The sequence below is a fragment of the Mytilus californianus genome, unplaced genomic scaffold (assembly GCF_021869535.1).
Source record: "Mytilus californianus isolate M0D057914Y unplaced genomic scaffold, xbMytCali1.0.p SCAF_4, whole genome shotgun sequence".
In the NCBI taxonomy this organism is placed as follows: Eukaryota; Metazoa; Mollusca; class Bivalvia; order Mytilida; family Mytilidae; genus Mytilus; species Mytilus californianus.
In genome coordinates this window covers 59,624,295-59,639,917 of record NW_026262690.1, presented here as the reverse complement: position 1 = coordinate 59,639,917, position 15,623 = coordinate 59,624,295, and the positions used below count along the sequence as shown (strand labels likewise).

At 32.2% G+C, this 15,623-nt stretch overlaps 1 protein-coding gene across 1 annotated transcript in view; it reads right to left on the bottom strand.

The window, feature by feature from the left end:
• Positions 1 to 15,623, bottom strand: part of LOC127736991 (kinetochore-associated protein 1-like) — a 78,744-nt gene that overhangs the window by 54,646 nt on the left and 8,475 nt on the right. The window contains exons 10-21 of the mRNA XM_052247547.1: positions 12,166 to 12,310; positions 11,682 to 11,719; positions 10,856 to 10,915; positions 10,655 to 10,730; positions 8,633 to 8,752; positions 7,942 to 8,031; positions 6,861 to 6,932; positions 5,170 to 5,231; positions 4,652 to 4,760; positions 3,942 to 4,085; positions 3,378 to 3,434; positions 397 to 513 (exon numbers count right to left, since the gene is read on the bottom strand). Coding sequence (XP_052103507.1) covers positions 397 to 513; positions 3,378 to 3,434; positions 3,942 to 4,085; positions 4,652 to 4,760; positions 5,170 to 5,231; positions 6,861 to 6,932; positions 7,942 to 8,031; positions 8,633 to 8,752; positions 10,655 to 10,730; positions 10,856 to 10,915; positions 11,682 to 11,719; positions 12,166 to 12,310 — 1,090 coding nt within the window. The remainder of the gene's footprint in view (positions 1 to 396; positions 514 to 3,377; positions 3,435 to 3,941; positions 4,086 to 4,651; positions 4,761 to 5,169; positions 5,232 to 6,860; positions 6,933 to 7,941; positions 8,032 to 8,632; positions 8,753 to 10,654; positions 10,731 to 10,855; positions 10,916 to 11,681; positions 11,720 to 12,165; positions 12,311 to 15,623) is intronic.

Here is a 15,623-nt window from a genome sequence, read left to right as displayed (position 1 = left end):
ATTTAAAAAGTTGGTAAAGTTTGTCATTTAAGGGCAATAACTCCTATAAAAAGTCATCTGACAATTTGGATTTAACTGGACAATAGGTAGATCTCATTATTCCAATCATTTTTGCTCTTGTCAGATTTTCTCTAATTATAGTGGTTTTCAAGATAATAGACAAAACTTGCATTTTATCCCTAAGTTCTATTTTAAGCCATGTCGGCCATCTTGGTTGGCAGGTGGGGTCATCGGACACATTTTTAAACTAGATACCCTTATGATGATTGTGACCAAGTTTGGTTAAATTTGGATCAGTAGTTTCAGAGAAGAAGATTTTTGTAAAAGTTGCCGATGACAGACGCCAAGTGATGAAAAATTGGACCATTTGAGTTAAAAAGTCAGTTATATGTTTACCTTCATTGTAATGTCAGCAGCAGTGTAGATAGAATGACTGTAACTTATATCTACAACCTTTACCAATACTCCATACACAGATCTCAGAAACTGTAATGCATTTACTGGCCAAGCTTTCTGTAAAAACAAAAACATGAACATACCGTAGATACTCGACAAATAGTCGATCCTACTATAAGTCGGGGGCCCTTTTCAGCTCCAAATTCTAAGGATTTAGTCTTGACCCTCGTATAAGTCGGACAAAATTTGGCCTTTTTTTTTTCAGCTGACAGTAACTGAACGCCGGTAAAACCAATGCAAATCCAGGAATAATATTCATTTCTGCATTATTGTTTGTTTGGTTTGAATTTAGTTGATGCTCATCATGATAATTTATATTGCTGTTAATAATAAAGATGTATTCATTTCTCTTGTTTTGTTCACTGTTCAAATGTTAGATTAGCCATGTGTTGTTTACGTAATGCATCAATGATTTTGTAGGGTATGACTAACAACCTATTGTTTGAGAAAAGCGAATATAAACCAATATGAACCTGAAAAATTTAAAGTCAATCAACACTTGATGAAAATATTTTTCACAGCATACATAACTCGGTGTTAAATGAGCATGTACACTTCATAATTCTTATTATATTGTGATGATTAAAGGATTAAAAAAATTAAGTGAAGCTAATCAATATATTAAAATAACTAACTCCAACTCATTAGTGTCATCTGTTTACCTATCACTGATAGTTTTCACACCTTTAGTAAATACAACTCTTTGTCTCTTAATTGGGGTTATCAATGGATTATATTGGCTTGTCAATCAATTTTGTAATTTGTTTACTGAGACACTTTAATGAATAATATTTTGATTTTGGGAATGAATCTTAAAATTATTTTTTGATTATTATATGATTTATAAGCATTGAATTGATATCATGATATCACAATAATGACACAATAACTCCGCTGAAAACATCCTTTCACATATTTGGTACATTATTATCTCCTTTTCATTTTTGGTTCTTGGCTCTTCTTTTGGGTTTATAGGAAAACCATGTGACCATGAAAATCAATACACAAACCGGAAACAGTAGAATTTCAACACGAATTTGCAGAAAATGTTTACCAAAGAACAAATAAAACACAAAGACAGTATTGTAGTCATTTATTTTCAACAAAAACTTTTTATCTATTGATTTATGTAGGTTTGGCAATCAAAAACGTAGTTTTGACCAGGAAATTCACTCCTGACCACTTTTCTCAAGCTTGGATTTTTCCTCTGGTCGCTAGATCTCGTCTATTAGTCGGTCCCCCTCTCTGGATTATGAATTTTACTCCCAATTTTCCGACTAATAAGCGAGTAGGAACGGTACATAATATCTTTACTTTAACTTTTAAAAGAAAATACTTGTCAAGTTAACAGTAGACCTAATGACACTTTCCCATGTTTCAACCCTATTCTATCTTGAACAAGTTAGGAATTTTGAGTTTTTTCCCAGGTGCCACAATTCAATGATTTAAATTCTACTTGATTAATCTTTAGGTGATGGTTAAAACTGAGCAGAAGTGGTAACAATGTACTAACAAACTTTAAATTTAAACTTAAAAAACTTTAAAAAAAAAAGTAAGCCTTAAATTTGGTCCTAAAAATTGAACTATGTCATATATCAAATAATAAACTGTTAACACAGAGATATGTCTCGCCTTTTTGTTATTTCGATAACGCAAATGTTGAAATTAAAATAGCAATACTTTTAACATGAAAGTAATGCATAAGTTCAGTCAATAAACCATGACAGAAGGTAAGTGGCTGAACAATCTCCACGGAAATGCCAATACTAATACAACTGCATACCAAATACCATTGACTCATCATAAGTCGTTCCCTTTAAACAAACCTAAACACAAACATTAACTTGTAAACTATGTAAAAGTTTCAGTCAATGAACCATAATGAGGGGGTGGGGCTATATAATCTCCATGGAAATGAGACTTGCAAATGCCTATACGTTTGCATACCAAATATCAAGGACTTAACATTAGTGGTTCATTTTAGACTGATCTAATCACAAACTAATACATATAAACTAAGCAAAAGTTTCAAAGTCAATAGACCATGACTGAGGGGTAAGGACCAAATATTCTCCATGAAATGAAATGCGCTAATGCTTATACAACTGCATACCAATTATCATTGACCTAGTACAAATGGTTCCCCTTAAACTGACCTAATCACAAACTAATACATGTAAACTGAGCAAAAGTTTCAAAGTCAATAGATCATGACTGAGGGACTGGGCCAAATAATCTCCAAGGAAATGAGATATGCCAATGCTTATACAACAGTATACCAAATATCATTGACCTACCACTAGTGGTTCCCCTGAAACTAGACCTAATCACAAACTAATACATTGTTGCAGCTGCCGCCGGAAACAGCATACCTGAGTCTCACTTTTTGACTCCGTCAAGGCGAGACATAAACCAATATTCAAAATACAAATTTAATTTACCTCTATATTTCTTGCATTTACTGTTTAATTCAAACAGTGTTGACATAGTTTCATTTTTGAACAGATTTGCTGTTTTAAGTGCATTTCTAAGGTTTATTATCTTCTATAGATATTCATTCTCGATACGGAGCCCTAAAAAATTCTGCTTGCTCCTTGGATTATGCTAGCTGGTGTTCCATCAACACATGGGATGTTTTCTTACCAATAATATTATTTTACTAAATTTACCCCAAAATCCTGTTGTGACTAACTCACAATATCTGAATTACAATACATATAGCCCTGCCGAAAATATAGTACTGGATAAACCAGAACAATGTAACACTGCTGACAGTACCACCATATGAAAGGGGGAAAATCAAATGAATTTGCAGTGCAGAATGAAAGTGAAAAAAGGGGGATAAATCAATGTGACAGCAATCAAATGACACTAAAAAAGACATTTAGAGCTCTATGATATGATATTAGTCATGTAGTTACCTTATCTAGTAGTTCTGAACTTTTAGCTTTCTGAATAATCCACTCGACGACATCAACCTAAAAAGCAATGACAGCATAACACAATAAATGATACACAGTTATTGCCTTCATCAAAAGTTATTATCCAAAGTCATTAGGCAGTAAAAGGTTATTTTTTTCTTTAGGTCTGCAATTTCCTATTGGTAAAAAAGAAGAATAAGAGCATGCATACATGTTTTAATACATCTGAAAAATTAAGGACAAACAGACAGACAGACTGAAGAATCCCTGCGCTGAATGACTGAGCCTTTTTCAAACATATCAATTCTGTGGTAAAATTCTTGCCCTAGTGAGTACAATAGTTTCTGTCAATATGCACTGAATTTCCCAAGCCTGTTATATACATACCAATATCTGTGGTAAAATTCTTGCCCTAGTGAGTACAATAGTTTCTGTAAATATGCACTGAATTTCCCAAGCCTGTTATATACATACCAATATCTGTGGTAAAATTCTTGCCTAATTGTTGGTAACAAAAGTTTCTATAAATGTAAACTGAATTTCCCAAGTCTGTTTTATACATACCAATATCTGAGGTAAAATTCTTGCCACAGTGGGTACAATAGTTTCTGTAAGTATACACTGAATTTCTCCGGTCTGTATATGGTCTGGTATGAAATGAAGGAAGTTCTTTATTACAGTTGGTGTCACACACTTCTCCCATTCATACTAAAAAAAGTACAATTCTTTCTGTCAAAATGATAGGTTAGATCAGGCTACATTTGTCTTCCCTTCAAATCTTATAACATTAAGTGTATGTAACCAAAAGACAATAGCCTGTCTTTAACCATAAATAAGATGACTGAATTTATTCTTGTATATTTGCTTAAGCCATAATAATTTTTAAAACAGTGCACATGCCGAAATTTCTGGCATATGTAACTGCTTATGGTTGAATTTGACATTGACGTCTTTAAAATCTAGGTCTACAGGTTTACCAGAAAAAGAAACATGATATTATCAAAGAACCACACTTTATTATTTATGAAAGCTCAACTTTGACCTAAGCACCATGAAAATGAGGTCAAGGTCATATAAACCCTGTCAGATGAATGACCTACTTCAATTTGTACACTTCCGGTAAGAAGAGTGAGTTGAGTTTACTAGAGTTTGTATAGAACATCTCCATTTCACAATTTCAGAGCAACTAAAAATTTGAATCTTTCAAAATTCTATAAAAACTGAGTCTACAAAGAAAGATGAATTAATTATAAACATTATATCATTTTCCATACCTCATGTCTTGACAAGATAATAAGTCCCTTTTTCAGCTGATTCTGTTGTAACATTGACATCATAACTTTCATCAAATCTGATTTCATAAAGATATCCCATCTTTCTGCACTATAACAAACAAATGTTTATAATGAAAACATATAGGAGTATCACGATTATCGATCAAATTAATCTAAATTGATCGATACCTGTCTGTGTATTTTATGATTACCTAGTGAGATGCTTAGTGTAATTAGAGGCTTACAGTGAATATCAAAGGCTAACATGGTAAACTTTTTTTTCAAAATTTACTTAAACCAACATCTAATTCAGGATAATTATTTCGGTCAGTGGAATTAAATAAATGTAACTAAATGCCTTGCATTTTGTCACAAATTTGAACATTCAAAGTCAGAAATATCTACTAAATTGTCAAAATTTTGTATAAATGGTTATAGTGGTCAGGAGTTGAAAAGGTGGCAAGTACAAAGGGGACTGTCAGTGATTTACAAATTTGTTTGTTTATTGGTTTTTTTACCTGTAATTTTCTGCTCCATTGATCATCTTGAAAGTTACCAATCTGTGTTGGATTTCATATAACTAAAATAAAAAAAGCAACTGTGAGTCATAAAAACAAAATGACACACAATGTCATAAAAAGCAGTCTTTAGCTTCAAATTGAAGTTTTAATGTACTATGCTGGCCAGTCATTTATTTTGGCCCCCAGGTCATTCACGTTTTTTTAATGAAATGCAATGACAAAATAATTTACTGGTGTTGACTGCATATGTTATATTCAGTTTATTGTTAGAATATCTTAAAAGTTTAACATTTTGAAACTGGTATAGTTGCACCTGAAGGTTCACTGTCAAAGGGCAGAAAGGAAAATTTTAATACAAAAAAATGTCTCTCAATAAATTTAGCAAACTCAACCACTCCTGTGTTGCATTGTGTTGGAACTGTCAATGGAAATGTCAAATATTAATTACATGACAGGAGCTTTACCTAGAAGTTATTCACTTGAGTTTAAACTCTTCTGGTCAATGCCCTGTCTGCATTTGAACATTTTCTTTGAGTTATTTGGGTCTTCTCTAGTTGATTTTGATTAATATTTTGACAATGGTCATATGACAAGCGACAAACTTAATCAACTAACATTCTTGAATATGAATATTTAATAAACTGTTATCACAGAGATATGTCTCGCCTTTTTGTAATTTTGATAATGCAAATGTTGAAATTAAAATAGTTATACTTTAACATGTAAGTTATGCAAATATTCAAAGTCGATGAACCATGACTGAAGGTACATGGCTAAACAATCTCCATGGAATGAGATGTGCCAATGCTAATACAACTGCATACCAAATACCATTGACTTATTATAAGTCGTTCCCTTTAAACAAACCTAAACACAAACATTAACTTGTAAACTATGCAAAAGTTTCAAAGTCAATGAACCATGATCAGGGGTGGGGCTATATAATCTCCATGGAAACGATACTTGCAAATGCCAATACCTTTGCATACCAAATATCATTGACTTAACATTAGCAGTTCATCTTAAACTGATCTAATCACAAACTAATACATGTAAACTAAGCAAAAGTTCCAAAGTCAATAGACCATGACTGAGGGGGGCGGGGCCAAATATTCTCCATGGAAATGAGATGCGCTAATACTTATACAACTGAACACTAATTAACATTGGCCTACCACTAATGGTTCCCCTTGAACTGACCTAATCACAAACTAATACATGTTAACTTAGCAAAATTTTCAAAAGTCTATAGACCATGACTAAGGGGGCAGAGCCAAATGATCTCCATGGAAATGAGATATGCCAATGCTTATACAACTGCATACCAAATATCATTGACCTACCACTAGTGGTTCCCCATAAATTGACCTAATCACAAACTAATACATGTAAACTATGAAAAGTTTCTAAGTCAATAGACCTTGACTGAGGGGGCGGGGCCAAATAATCTCCATGGTAATGAGATGTGCCAATGCTAAGACAACTGCATACCAAATATCATTGACCTACCACTAGTGGTTCACCATGAACTAGACCTAATCACATACATTGTTGACGCCGCTGCCGGAAACAGCATACCTATGTCTCGCTTTTTGACTCCGTCAAGGCGAGACAAAAATTGAGTTTTAGCCTGTAAACCATATAATGTATAAACCTCAAAACAGAATATATTGTTAAGATAACTGTACCTTTGATAGTAAAACTTGTTGTTTTTCCTTTTGTGAAGGATCAGCACTTTTGTTGGTAGACACTTTCAGTAACTAAAATGATAAATTATATTCTTCCATCAATTATAATTTCACATATGATTGATTGATTGTTGGTTGCTTAACGACCAGTTGCAAATATTTCATGCATGTTCAGAATGACAAATATGCTTAAAGGGGCACTAGCTATGAGATATATAAAAAATCTAAAATATGATTTTTTTTTTGTTCAATCATTAATGAAAGTGAAAAAGTGAAATAATAATTCAGTTTTAGCTGCCAGTATGGTTCAATTTTGTCAAAATAAGGTAAGAAACATTAATGATGAATTATTCACTTGCAAGTGAATAATTCGACCTCATTGAATCTGTATTCATGTGAACTTCAATTTAACCCCTTAGCTAGAGATGGATAACGCATGAAATGTGCGTGTTAAGTTATTTAAAGTAAAAGAATGTCAACATTGAAAGTGAAACAAAGGTAAATCATTTGATTGACGGATTCGAGCCACAAAAAATCATTCTTATACAGGTAAAAACGATGATCATCATACATTTTTAATCTATAATATGACATTAAACAGACCTTGAAAAATCCAATTGCATGAGTTCAATATCTATTTATATCTATATTTATGTTTATATCACTTATATGACCATCAGAGGTCTTCTGAGGTCAACTCGATAGTTAATTAGATCGTCTAGACTAAAATACACACGAAACGAAGCTACATATTAATTGTTAATTTTAGACTTTTTATAATTTGGATAAATGTTTTACATTGTTATAAATCAAATATGAGAATTTGAGTCAAATCGGTGAACATGAATTTGACAGCTAGTGCCCCTTTAAATACTAACTGTTTAAAAAAACTGATCTAAAGCAATTTTTTTCTGTTGCTTAATTTACATATAAACCTTTTAAATCATTTAAATATATATGAAACAAATTCAGAAATTAAAATATATTTTCATATATACAAAATGAATTCTACAAAATTATTATACAAAAACTAAAATTACATCTTAATTTGTTATACTAATAGTTATGGTAAGTACATCACCCTTTCTTTGCTGTAATCCAGAAGTTTCTGTGTTGCTTTCAAACTTGACAAAGCAGCCCTCATACATATTTCTGCAACATGTAGATCATCCTGGAATGCAAATAAGGTGACATTAATAAATGGATTATACTATCACAACAAATTTCGATATTGAGAATACATTAAACACATTTAGTTTGCAAAGAAGAAAAAAATGCAAATAAAATTAGGGCTATTCCATTAAAGTATTGAATGTGGGTCATGGGTCTTTTTTCAGTATGCGTCTATTACCATTATGCAAAATTATCTAAAAAATGGTTCTTGGTTGTAGGGATATTTTGAAAGTCCCTTCCTACCCTCCCACATACATTTTAATGGAATAGCCCTTATTTGGTTCAACACAAAAGGTGAATCCAACCCACAAATTAAGTTATTGGCAGGGCGGTAGGTGTAATCTGTACACCAATGAGATAGTCCAAGACAACAAATATCTCTGACAGATTCTAAAAGACAATACTGTCTCCATTTATATTTTTAATCATTGACTTCTTTATAAAAGCAACAATGTTTAAGGTTTTAATTTTCATTTCTTTACATGCGTGTTTAATTTTTTCTTAAATGCTAATGATAAACAAGTAAATTATTTTGATTCATTAACTAACTGCTTATTGAAATGAAGTGTACAGGAAGATAAACATTAAATGTTAATTACCTTTATATATGCTAGACAGTTTGTAAACTGTGTTGACATTGCCTGCACCTTTTCTTCATTGTTATTATTCCAGGGAGATAACTGATCCAACAAATAAAGTGCCTTAACTTTATGTACCAACTGAAAAAAAATGTATTTATCATTAAATTACTTCATTTACTTTTGATTGGCTGATAGAGGGTATTTGGTCATTTTTTAATGTTAGACAATCACAGAGACCATACAAATTGTTTGTTGTTTGTTGTATTAGAGTTATAGGGGCCATTGATAAACTAGAGGCTCTCAAGAGCCTGTGTTGCTCAACTGTATCTACTGTGGTTTTGGAAATCATGTAAAATAAGGTTTAAATCATATAGATACCCTAATAATGATTGAGGCCAACTTTGGTTTAATTTGGCCCAGTAGTTAAATTAAAAGCAGAAGATTTTTGAAAAGATTTACAAAAATTACCAATAAATTGCAGAAAATAACTTTAAAGGACAATAACTCCAATAAGATGTCTATTGCCAATTGGTCATGTTAACTTTTTGTAGATCTTTCTTTGCTTGATATTTTTGCTGTTTACAGTATATCTCAATCTATAATGATATTCAAGATAATTAACAAAAAATAAAAAATTTCCTTTCCTCCGCTCCAAAATTTATTTCACATAGGGCCTGTATAATGCTGAAAATGCCTTTAAATGTTTTTATGGAACACCCTTCAAAAAAAATTTGGGCAAGGGTTTCCCTGACCACAACTAACACGCCGGGTCTGGGGGCATTCACCCAATATAAGTATGCTGAAAGAAAATATATAATAATGGTTTATAGAAAAAGTAACACTGAATAATTCTGAATATGGAACATATCAAGGAGTAATTATTAGCACCCACCCTGAAAAAATTGCACCCCCTGGAAAAAAAATCCAGTCATCCCATTGTAGTCTTACAATAGCTACTGAAGCCCCCTTATCATTATTTAAATTAGTTTTCAAGTTGTTACCATTTGAAATTGTTTTTTTTACATTTTCCCTTAGACTTCTATACTAAACCCCTATGTTCTATTTTTACCAATGGCGGCCATCTTGGTAGGTGAGAGCGGTCAATGGATACATTTTTTAAACAAGATACCCTAAGGATGATTTAGGCCAAGTATGGTTTAACTTGGCCCAGTAATTTCAGGAGAAGATTTTTGTAAATATTACAAAAATTTACCAAAAATTGTGAAAAATTACTTTAAAGGGCAATTACTCCTTAAGGGGTCAATTGACAATTTTGGTCATGTGACTTATTTGTAGATCTTACTTTGTTGAAAATTTTTGCTGTTTACAGCTTATCTCTATCTATTATAATATTCAAAATAATAACCAAAAACTGCAAAATTTCCTTAAAATTACCAATTCAGGGGCAGCAACCCAACAACGGGTTGTCTGATTCGTCCAAAAATTGCAGGGCAGATAGATCTTGACCTGATGAACATTTTTACATCATGTCACATTTGCTCTAAATGCTTTAGTTTCAGAGATATAAGCCAAAAACTGCATTTTACCCCCCATGTTCTATTTTAAGCCATGGCAGCCATCTTGATTGGTGGGCAGGGTCATCGGATACATTTTTTAAAACTATATATCCTAAGGATGATTTAGGCCAAGTTTAGTTTAATTTGGCCCAGTGGTTTCAGAGGAGAAGATTTTTGTAAAAGTTAACAGATGACGACAGACGCCAAGTGATGAGAAAAGCTCACTTGACCCTTTTGGGTCAGGTGAGCAAAAAGAGACCAAATGTTATATACATGTATGTTTACTGGTGTGTTTAGACTTTTAATTACTTTTAGCAGAAATATAAGCATGAATTACTGCACTACTTCCTAATCTTAAAAGACAAGCATCAATAACTTATTTCCTATGCTTAAACCACTGAGTTGAGTAACTGAAAGATTATGTATATAGAACAAAATAAGCAAAATCTATATCATTTTTGTACTCTAAAAATATGAGGTTGTCAATTTAGCAATTGATAATACCTCAGTATCCTAATATTACCTCAGTATCCAGTCTGTACATCTTGGCAAATGTTTCAGCTTCTTCAAATCTATTCTTGTGTAAAATTCTATATAATCTGAAAAAAATAAACTATTACTTTTGAGAAAGCTTACAAAATTTCACATTTGATAAAATTGAATATAGAAGTGACAAGGGATGATTTTGACTGTTTTAAATTATCATCTATCTTTATACATGTACCTTGTTTCTGGATTTGTTTCTGTTAAACATCTTAGTCTCACTGAATAACTCTGCTTATCTCTGAAAAATATATACAAGTATTACATATGGTGTAGCATTCTTCTTTTTTCATTGGTTATTACGATCACATGATTCAAAGGGTATTCCATGTACCTGAAGCCTTGTTTCTATTTTTAAGTATATGAACACTATGTTTTTATCTTTATATATATATATTGACAGTCTATAATAAAAATCTTGCAAAATACAATGTAAAATACATTGAAAGAAAATTTGAAGTCCATTTCCATAATACACTATTTACATATGTAATATATAGATCAAGGCTCCCCTTTTGTGGGAAAAAATTTGGTTGATTATATAGGGAATCTCTGAAGCATGACTGGATCGGGCCCCCTCTTAGGCAGTCAGTGGGCCCCCAATTATGAAAATTTCTGGATCCGCCACTGGAAGTGTATGTATCACAGTTAGCAGAGCATATAGATAACTTCAAATCTCTTTGTAGCTCACTAACTATATATATCCTTTAGAGATCATATAATAAGAGTCTAGCAAACCAAGATCATAGTATTCCATGAACTGACCAATATTTAAATTTATTGCATTTAACAAGTATAATAGGTAAAGTTTTTAACCTGAAGATGTAAAGTTTTCCAACTTCGCCCCAAAAATTTCATTTCTTTTGTTGATCTTATACCTATTTTGTGGTCATTTATTCAAATTAATGGTTTGTTTTTTCTGGGCACAGTATTCTTATTTTCTAAATTATCAGCATTAAAATTCAAAATAAATGATAATGGTAATCATTTTCTGAAAGTAAACTTACTCTTCACTTGGTGAACATTCTGCCAGAAATAACGTTTCCTACAAAGAATTAGAAATATTGACAATGCACACAAGATCATTCCTTGACATACTGGGGTATATGAATATCAAAGCATATATCAAAATACAGTTGACTCAAACAGTTATCCAAAATAGTTTTTTAGATGTAATTGTAAGTTATAAATTTTTTCCCATGAAGGCAGACTTTGTAGAAATCTAGGTTTGTTTAAGTCAGAGCTTTATTAATCTGAGATGTAGGATAGGAAGCTAAAGTTGATGGTTGATGTAATTGTAATTTATAAATTGTTTCCCAAGAAGGCAGACTTTGTAATAAGCTAGGTTTGTTTAAGTCTGAGCTTTATTAACTCGATATGTAGGACAGGATGCTAAAGTTGATGGTTGATGTAATTGTAAGTTATAAATTGTTTCCCATAAAGGCAGACTTTGTAGTAAGCTAGGTTTGTTTAAGTCAGAGCTTTATTAACCTGTGATGTAGGACAGGAAGCTAACATTGATGGTTGATGTAATTGTAAGTTATAAATTGTTTCCCATGAAGGCAGACTTTGAACCATTAGATTTGTTGTTTTTCCTTCTCCAACTGTCAGTAGGACTAATTTCATATCTTGTAAGCTGAAAAGAAAATAATGGTATAAGATTACACCCACTTAAATAAATCAACAGAAAATTTAAATACCGAATTCAGGCTTCTATAGTCCGCAGTTTTATTATCCAAAATTGAAGCTGCCAGGCAGGGGTGCGGACTATAAAGTACGATAAGCAAGAAATAAGAAAAAAACTTGATATCGTGAGGTTTGTTTACGAAATTGTAGAGGGCGCCCTTATCATTTTCAAAACTAATATTTTACCTAATCCATATAAATGTGCAATTTTAATTCAAAATTCATTTTAAAGTCATTAATTCTAAAATCAAAAGCTTCATTACAAATTTCTCATTTCTTTTCACAGCATTGCATAACATAAACTGGAAAACGCTTGTATTTAACGGAATGAAAAAAGTGTACAAGTCAGCCGGGAACCAGCTTATGCATAACAATGTGTAAACTACAAAACGAAATCGGTTATTCGTTCCGTTTTGATGATTCATACTGACACATGTGTTTTGTTTTAGCTCAAGATCCTTCAAACATTAATATGACAGATATGATTAACAGTATTTTACTTAAGGATGGAACTGTTTTAATTTCATAGTCATATTTTAGTAATATCTATTAAATACGGATTTTCCGCACACTCTCACCGCATTTGTTTTCGATTTAGATGTGCTATTCTTACTTCTGGTTACAACTTTCCCAATTGTTTTTTTTTTGTGATTTTGACTTATTTTAACACTCTAGAAATGTTCTTTGAATCAGTTACAAGCATTTTCAACTCCTACTTGATGATGGAAAAGGGGTTTTCCATGAAAATACCGCAAATGATCACATACAATTTGATATTATCAGAGTTTTAAGGAACGTTTTCAACCAGTTTCACAAAGTTTTTTTACCTGAATTTTCGTGGTGAAAAGGGAAGTGCGGACTATGTACCAGTGCGAACTATACAAGACCGATTACAGTAATGTTTTATTACTCTACAAATTTGTTTTTGAGTAAATCTTTTTCATGTGTAACAAAAGAAGTGATGTAATTGTTAATGAAATAACTTCCAAAAAAATAGTCACCAAAAACCTTTGACAAAGACCACAACCCTGTAATTGTGAAATAAAAAATATATTTTTTTCTCTGTTGAAGTGTATCTTATTTTTGAGGTTTGGTCCTCTGATCTGAAATAATTTCACCAGTAATCAGTCATTTAACCCAACTGATTGATTTGATTTTTGGTGTTTTAACGCCACTTTTAAGCACCGCTTTTGGGCTATTTCGTGGCGGCCAGTTTTTATTGGTGGAGGAAGCCTGAGCGCCGGAGAAAACCACGACCTTCTATAGGAAAACTGACAATCCTAGTCAATTAAGATTGGAGTCGAGTGCCCCCGCATGAGCGGGGTTCCAACTCACAACCTCAGTGTTGACTGGCTAGTAGTAACTACTTAGACCACTCGGCCACCGAGGCCCCTTTTAACCCAACTGTGATAAATTCTAGAAAAATCCATGCTTTGTCTAGGATATTGAAATCACAACCAAGTGATGTGCTCTAAAACATCAACAAATAACTGTGAAATCATTCAATAAATGTGACCAGTGGTCTCATAAACTGTTGACACAGATATATGCAGGGTTTCAGCTAGGATTTTGAGGGCTTTAGTCACTTTTACGGGAGATGAAAATCAACCTTTTTTGGGGTAAAAGCAATGGACCAAAGATATGTATTACTAGCTATACATCTTTGAAGGACTTAGGCATGCTCAGGCAGTTATTGCATAATATGATAGATGTGGTGCTTAAATATGAAGATTATAATAAGATCTAAAAAGGATCCGGATTTCTACTTTACAATTTCAATTCAGTTATTTTCAGGGGACATTCCTGATCAACAAAAGTTGGGTTCCTTTTTTTTTAAACCAGGAATCACAGCATAAATGAACCTGTAGGCTGTAACGACTATTTCACTGCATAATCATTATCCTTGTAAAAATGGTTAAATTGATATTTGGAATTCATTTCTATAAACTTGGAACCAAGGATTTGTACAAATCCTTATTGGAACGATTCTAATGATTGTATATAGTAGGGATGTCAACGAGTACTCGAGTACTTGAGTATCGCTCTGTAGTCCTGAGTATTGAATACCAAAATGATACTTGACAAATCGATTTCCTGTTAGAATGTTGTTGTCTTCTTAAAGAAATAATATTTTTATTAAGAGGGCCTCCCGGGAAATTATAAATATTAATCAAAATTAATCAAAGTTAAAATACGTTTAGAATGTTTGCATTGAATTGTCATTTAACATTCCTCTGAACATAGGTATTATATGAACAAGAGCACTTTTCACAGGCTTACACTTTTAGTTAATCGTGTCTTGGTCATTCCACCATCCCTGTACCGTCACATCAAATATTTTCATCAGCAGGACTGTTAGTTACATAACGAAGTTGCGAAATCGACTGGTCACAGAAAAAAGTTGACAAGATAATATTTCTAAATAAGAACAAATTTGTTGCACCACGAATCGACCCTCAGAAAATGGTTAAAGGCATCACTCCTTTGTTGATCATTGATTGTGTTTTTTTACAATTCCCAAATACTATTGTTTGGGTAATCATTTTTCTATAGATGTTTATTAATTAATTGATTAGGTTATTGCCAGTTTACATAATTAGTACATGTGGTAAATGAGTTATTAATTCTGTTAAAAATTCCTAGGACTATTGTCAAGTCCTAGTTAATAATGTTTAGGGATTTATCTCCATAAGAAAACGTCCCACGATACATAAAATGGGTATAATTTTGTGATTCCATTTTGTAGATGATTTTCTGAGCAAATACTCGAGTATCGCTCGGTAAATCCAACGAGTACTCAATTAGTGAATCTTCACCGAGTTGACATCCCTAGTATATAGTGTAAATTAATCAAGAATAGATCAAGTTTACTTTCGATTCTTAAACGAAATGAAAACAGGAAGTGACAGGAGGATAATAAATTCAGAATGAATCCGGATTCATATACGGATTGGTTCGTTTTTAACAAAAGGCAGGAAATTATCATATTTCTAAATCAAGTTGCTTAGTAAGAAATATATTTGTCTCCTTCATTTATTTTTATACTAAATAATTTCGTATTTTACGTTTTAATGTCTAATTTATAAGAATACTTTCACGCATGCGCAGTACATAGTAAAGGAAGGACCTGTTTAACTCTTGGAAATATTTCTGAACGTTTTGAATAGAGTTCTTTCTCTTTAATCAAAATTGTTGAGTTTTTTATGAAAAGTTATATAAAATATATATATATAACGAAAACTCGTTCATATGACTAAACTCCG